We start from the raw sequence: 6561 nt of genomic DNA, 5'->3' as shown, positions 1-6561 counted from the left end.
CTAGCCAATGACTCACCTTAACCCTAAGGTCAATGTCCGCGCCCTCATATTAAAAACATCCCCCCAAAAAAATCTGTCAGTTTAAGCTAGATATATCAGAGTTTTTTTTTTGCATTGGATGCGTCTCAATCCAACGCATCTGCCCATGTAACACTTCCGCGTCTGCGGTGAAAGGTGACAGAGCTTGAGCAGTGTTTGTCAGAACATGAGACATCCAGAAAATCCCTCTTCTCACAAAAAAGTCTGTAGCGTCCAAACGGTTTGGCCTACAAACTATTATGACCATTACCACGAGCCAGTCCTTCCCAATTAAGGTGCCACCAACGTCCTGTATATCTCTCAGATATAGGACAGACACTTCAGAACAAACCTCCTTTTTGGGGGGGACTATCTGTTGTTCCATGTAGTGAATCTGTTTTTTAATGTGTTTGTTTGGGATAAAAGCAGTAAGGCCCCAACATTTATTTCAAATATTTTTTTCATAAATTTTTTTTTATACTTCAAGGGGTCTAAAAATTCAAAATCAAATAGAAAAATGATCCTTCGTATGACCTTCTTAAAACAATTCCGTATAGCTTAACAGTACCCCACCCCTCCACCGGTGTCACACCCTGGCCTTAGTTATCTTTGTTTTCATTATTATTTTAGTTAGGTCAGGGTGTGACATGGGGAATGTATGTGTTTTGGTTTGTCTAGGGGTTTGTACGTTTAATGGGTCAGTGTCTTGTCTAGGTGTTTGTATGTCTATGGCTGCCTAGATTGGTTCTCAATTAGAGGCAGCTGTGGTTTATTGTCTCTGATTGAGAGCCATATTTAAGGCAGCCATAGGCATTTGGGTTTTGTGGGTAATTGTCTATGTTGTACGTTTGTAGCTTGTGTGTGCACTTACGTTTATAGCTTCACGGTTGTTTAGGTTTATAATAGTGTTCGTTTCGTGTTTTTTCTTTATTCTCAAATAAAAGAGAATGTATTTTCCACACGCTGCGCCTTGGTCCACTTCTTCCACTCAAGACGATCGTGACAACCGGCTTAGACTCTTACGGGTTAAAGGCCCAGTGCAGTCAAAAACTATATATTTCTGTGTTTTATATATATATAAAATGATGATAATGCTCCAGTGGAAGAGCTGTTTGAAAAAGACTGCCTGAAATTTCAGCCTGTTTTGGCAGGGTTGAGTTTTAGCCTTCCTGGTGACATCACCAGGCGGTAAATTAGTTAATAGACCAATAAGAAAGAGCATCTCTGCCAATAACATTTAGTTTTCAGTTTTCCCCTCCTCGCTCAGGCCATTCCCAGACAGTCCTAGCAAAATTCTTGCTTGAGTAATGTATCTTTGCTAAGAAGCTATTTTTGTTTATTTTTGACCATTTTATTTGAAAACAATCACTGCAAGGTAATTAATTGTTACCCAGAAATGATTTGATATTGAGATAAAAACGACCTTTAAAGCTACAATATGTAACTTTTGGGAGACCCGACCAAATTGACGTAGAAATGTAACTACTAGATCTGTCATTCTCATTGAAACCAAGTATAAGAAGCGGTAGATCTGTTCTGTGTGCGCTTAAGTTTAGTTTTTGCATCTTTTATTTTCAGTTTTGTACACCAGCTTCAAACAGCTGAAAATACAATATTTTTGTTTGTGGAAAATATATTTCACAGCGGTTTAGATGGTACAATGATTCTCTACACAAATGACTGTTTGTTGTGTCACAAACTGACATTAGGCTAACTATTAAAATTTTTGCAACCAGGAAAATGTGCAATTTCTGCATAGTGCACCTTTAATAGTGTCTGATTAATAAACTTGTTAATCATTATTTTCTTGTTTGATATGCTACCTATAATGGTTGTTTATCTCTTTTGAAATGCAGATAAGGGCAATTCCACAACACATATAGAAAAAAACGTAATTCTGTTACAAAACTTTGCATCTGCACTGTTCTTCAAGTAAAGTGTTTTTGTAAAATGTCCTGTGGAAATTGTTAAAAGTAGTCATTGTGCATARAGTTGTATGGTTTGATTAACTTAACAATCATAGATTTATGTCTGGCATACATTTTAAAGTGAGAAATCTTAGTCTCAGCATCAATATGTTAACGTGGAATTGCCCCAAACAAACATAAGCAATCCGTAGTATCCACAAGCAGTCATTTCCTCTCGCAAAACCACTTGCTGACAGAATTCTATTCAACATGGAGATTGCTGACAGAATTTTWTTCACCATGGAGATTGATAGAATGACCTGCAAGAAAAGGTCCTGTAACTACCSCCATTATTCTAATAAGACCCATTATAGGAGGTGCTGGTACGTCTSATGCACAGATAGGGCCATAGCCAAGCCTGGAGTGGCTAATCGTCCTGCCCCCTACACCCTAACCGCTCTTCCCTGATCTGCCCACGCAATACAGTCCCTAGAAGACCAAAAGCACCATCCATTTTAGCCAATCCCTGAGCAGTATTCTTCATGACATTTTCCAACCATTCTAAAGAGCGTCACAGCCCCAAAACAAGTTATTATTTTCAATCTGGAGTTTTCCTCTTAATGGCTTTCATTCTTTTTCTGTGACGCAGGTGTTGTTAGCCTTCTCAGGTTAGCTATTTTTTATTTAATTTAATTGAACTTTTATTTGACCAGGAAGTCCCTTGAAATAAATAATATATGTTTTGAGGAGACTGGTAACTGGTACTGTTACAGTAAAATAGTGATGACAAAGGTAGGAAGGAGGTTTACCTATGCTTTATATCAAATCAAATGTTATTCGTCACACGCTTCGTAAACAACAGGTGTGGACTAACAGTGAAATGTTTACATACGGTCCCTTCCGAACGATGCAGACAGAAAGAAAATAGAAAAATATGACAAAAGTAAAAAATGTAATATTTAAAGTAATAATAGATACACAATATGTAACAATAACTTGGCTTTATACAAGGAGTACCTGTACTGAGTGAATGTGCAGGGGTACAAAGTAATAACTTGGCTATATACAAGGAGTACCAGTACTGAGTGAATGCGCAGGGGTACAAAGTAATAACTTGGCTATATACAAGGGGTACCAGTACTGAGTCAATTTACATTTACATTTAAGTCATTTAGCAGACGCTCTTATCCAGAGCGACTTACAAATTGGTGCAGGGGTACAAAGTAATAACAAATCAATGCGCAGGGGTACAAAGTAATAACTTGGCTATATACAAGGGGTACCAGTACTGAGTCAATGTGCCGGAGTACAAGGTTATTGAGGCACATATGTACATATAACTATGTTATATGCACACATATTTCTCTAAATCGGCCATTCATTTCCTTGCACCCTATGTTGGGAATCATCTCCAAAAGACAATTACATTGGATGCTTTAGAGTCCCTCGGTAAATTCAGACAACGGACAGATGCTTTTTATAATAACGGAGTATGTGTTTGTTTTAATTGACTGTGTTTTGTATCTATATATATGTATTTAATGTGTATATTGTCTTTATTTATTTGTATCTATATGTGTATTTAATGTGTATATTGTCTTTGTTAATGTGTATCTATACATGCCTGTTGTACATGTGTCACGTTCGTTGTAATGAGGAGACCAAGGCGCAGGGTGGTATGCGTACATTCTATTTATTAAAATGAATGAACACTGAACAAACTAAACAAAATAACAAAACGAACGTGAAGCTATATAATACGAGTGCTGACAGGCAACTACACATAGACACGAACCCATCCTCGTCACACCCTGACCAAAAGAATACAGAAAACCTAGATAACTAAGGTCAGGGCGTGACAACATGCTTCTTTTTTGTATTGTACAGGGCTCATTTGTAAAAGACACTTTAGTCTCAATATGATTTCCCTGTTGAAATAAAGGTAAGTAAAATAATTAGATAGTAAACAGTAACAGCAAGGTATGTGATGAGTTAAAAAATAGGTTTGTGCTAACAGGGTCAATGCAGATAGTCCTGGTAGCTATTTGGTTAACTATTTAATGAACTATTTAGCAATTTATGGCTTGTGGGTAGAAGCTGTTCAATTGTCCATTGGCGCAATCTGCACATGAATAGTATCACGATCTTGTCATCGCTGCAACTCCCCAGCAGGCTCGGGAGAGGGCGAAGGTCGAGTCATGCGTCTTCCCGAAACGTGTCCCGCCATCGTGCTTCTTAACACCCGCCCACTAAGGGGTAACACCGGACGCCAGATGCAGTCGCCATGTGTCAGAGGAAACACCATCCAACTGACGACCGAAGTCAGCCTGCAGGCGCCCGGCCCGCCACAAGGAGTTGCTAGAGCGCGATGAGCCAAGTAAAGCCCCCCGGCAACCCTCCCCTAAAGCTGGGCCAATTGTGTGCCGCCCTGTGGGACTCCCAGTCATGCCCGGTTGTGATAGCCTGGGATCGAACCCGGATCTGTAGTGACGCCTCAAGCATTGCGATGAGGTGCCTTAGAACGCTGCGCCACTCGGGAGGCCAGGATGATTTCTTACCAACCAGAGATGCTGTATGAGGGAAGGTAGAGGGGAGCGATAGATTAAACAGAGGCAGGCAGTCTGTGTGATCAATTCCCATTCCTAATGGGAACTGACACTACTGATCTCATCTGGCAACAAGGAGGCTATGCTTTTGGTGTGTAATGTGTATGCATTTATGCATGTGTGTGTTGTGTGTGTGTGTGTGTGTGTGTGTGTGTGTGTGTGTGTGTGTGTGTGTGTGTGTTGGTGTGTGTGTGTGTGTGTGTGTGTGTTGTGTGTGTGTGTGTGTGTGTGTGTGTGTGTGTGTGTGTGTGTGTTAAGTTGATGGGCTGAGTCTCCCACCCAGAAGAGTCTTATCAAGAGCATCCTGGAAGCTCTGTTGTCAAAGACCACAGGTAAGTCGTGTCTGGCCTGTTCCTCTCTAATGACCACAGGGATGTAGTGTCTGGCCTGTCCCTCTAATGACCACAGGGTGTGTGTCTGGCCTGTCCTCTAATGACCACAGATGTGGTCTGGCCTGTCCTCTTAAAGACCACAGGGATGTAGTTCTCTGGCCTGTCCCTCTAATGACCACAGGGATGTAGTGTCTGGCCTGTCCCTCTAATGACCACAGGGATGTAGTGTCTGGCCTGTCCCCTCTAATGACCACAGGGATGTGTGTCTGGCCTGTCCCTCTAAATGCCACAGGGATGTAGTGTCTGGCCTGTCCCCTCTAATGACCACAGGATGTAGTGTCTGGCCTGTCCCTCTAATGACCACCGGGATGTAGTGTCTGGCCTGTCCCTCTAAGACCACAGGGATGTAGTGTCTGGCCTGTCCTCTCTAATGACCACAGGATGTAGTGTCTGGCTGTCCCCTCTAATGACACAGGGATGTAGTGTCTGCCTGCCTCTAAGACCACAGGATGTAGTGTCCTGTCCCTCTAATGACCAACAGGGATGTAGTGTCTGGCTGTCCTCGTCTAATGACCACAGGGATGTGGTGTCTGGCCTGTCCCTCTAATGACCACAGGATGTAGTGTCTGGCTGTCCCCTCTAAAGACCAAGGGATGTGGTGTCTGGCTGTCCCCTCTAATGGCCACAGGATGTAGTGTCCTGCCTGTCCTCTCTAATGACCACAGGGATGTAGTGTCTGGCCTGTCCCCCTCTAATGACCACAGGGGAGTAGTGTCTGCCTGTCCCCTCTAATGACCACAGGATGTAGTGTCTGGCCTGTCCCCTCTAATGATCACAGGATGTAGTGTCTGGCCTGTCCCTCTCTAATGATCACAGGATGTAGTGTCTGGCCTGTCCTCCTAATGACCACAGGATGTAGTGTCTGGCCTGTCCCCTCTTATCTCTTGGAGCATATGACTATGTAGCTGTAGAGATATACTGTATATGTATAGTGTGGTAGGTGGGTGGTAGGTGGCAGGACTGATTGCCCAATCCCAAACCGATCCTTAGCTCCTTTACGGTCTGCAAGGAGAGTAAACAGGGTTTACAGGGGCCATGGATCTGTTTGGGATTGGGCAATGGTTTATGTGGAGGGATGGGAAGTGGATGGCCAAGAGAGGTGGAACTGTGTGAACATGGGATTGTAGCAGGGTCATGTTCATTAGGCACCACCGTTGCATGATATGTAAAAAAAAAAATCAGTTGTGTTCCCTAATGAACACGGCCAGAGCATCATCCCCTCAGATGACCGTCGTCCTACGTATATGCAGACAGAGGGGTGTGTCTGTCTGAGGGGGTATGTCTGTCTGAGGGGGTGTGTCTCACCTTAGCGATGATTCTGCAGAGCTGCGGGCCGTCCTGGGTGAGGGAGAGCAGGTTGCTGATGGCACTGCCTATGGTGTAACACTGTCTGACGACTCAATCTGCCTGATCAGGATCTGGAGAGGACCGGCACACACACACACACACACCACACACACACACCACACAGACAGACCCACACACACACAACACACACACACACACACCACACACACACAACCACACACACACACCACACCACAGACACACACACACACACACACACAACACAACACACACCCACACACACACACACACACCACACCACACCACACACACACACACACACGAGTACCA

The 6561-nt window shown here is 43.2% G+C and overlaps 1 protein-coding gene across 1 annotated transcript in view; it reads right to left on the bottom strand.

Moving 5' to 3' along the window:
* LOC111971925 (protein inscuteable homolog) overlaps positions 1 to 6561 on the bottom strand; it is a 48978-nt gene that overhangs the window by 21576 nt on the left and 20841 nt on the right. Inside the window, 2 exon segments of the mRNA XM_023998715.2 lie at positions 6229 to 6308; positions 6311 to 6341. Coding sequence (XP_023854483.1) covers positions 6229 to 6308; positions 6311 to 6341 — 111 coding nt within the window.

This window comes from Salvelinus sp. IW2-2015, linkage group LG13 (assembly GCF_002910315.2).
Source record: "Salvelinus sp. IW2-2015 linkage group LG13, ASM291031v2, whole genome shotgun sequence".
In the NCBI taxonomy this organism is placed as follows: Eukaryota; Metazoa; Chordata; class Actinopteri; order Salmoniformes; family Salmonidae; genus Salvelinus; species Salvelinus sp. IW2-2015.
The sequence above is the reverse complement of the archived record's forward strand: the minus strand, read 5'-3'. Positions and strand labels throughout refer to the sequence as shown.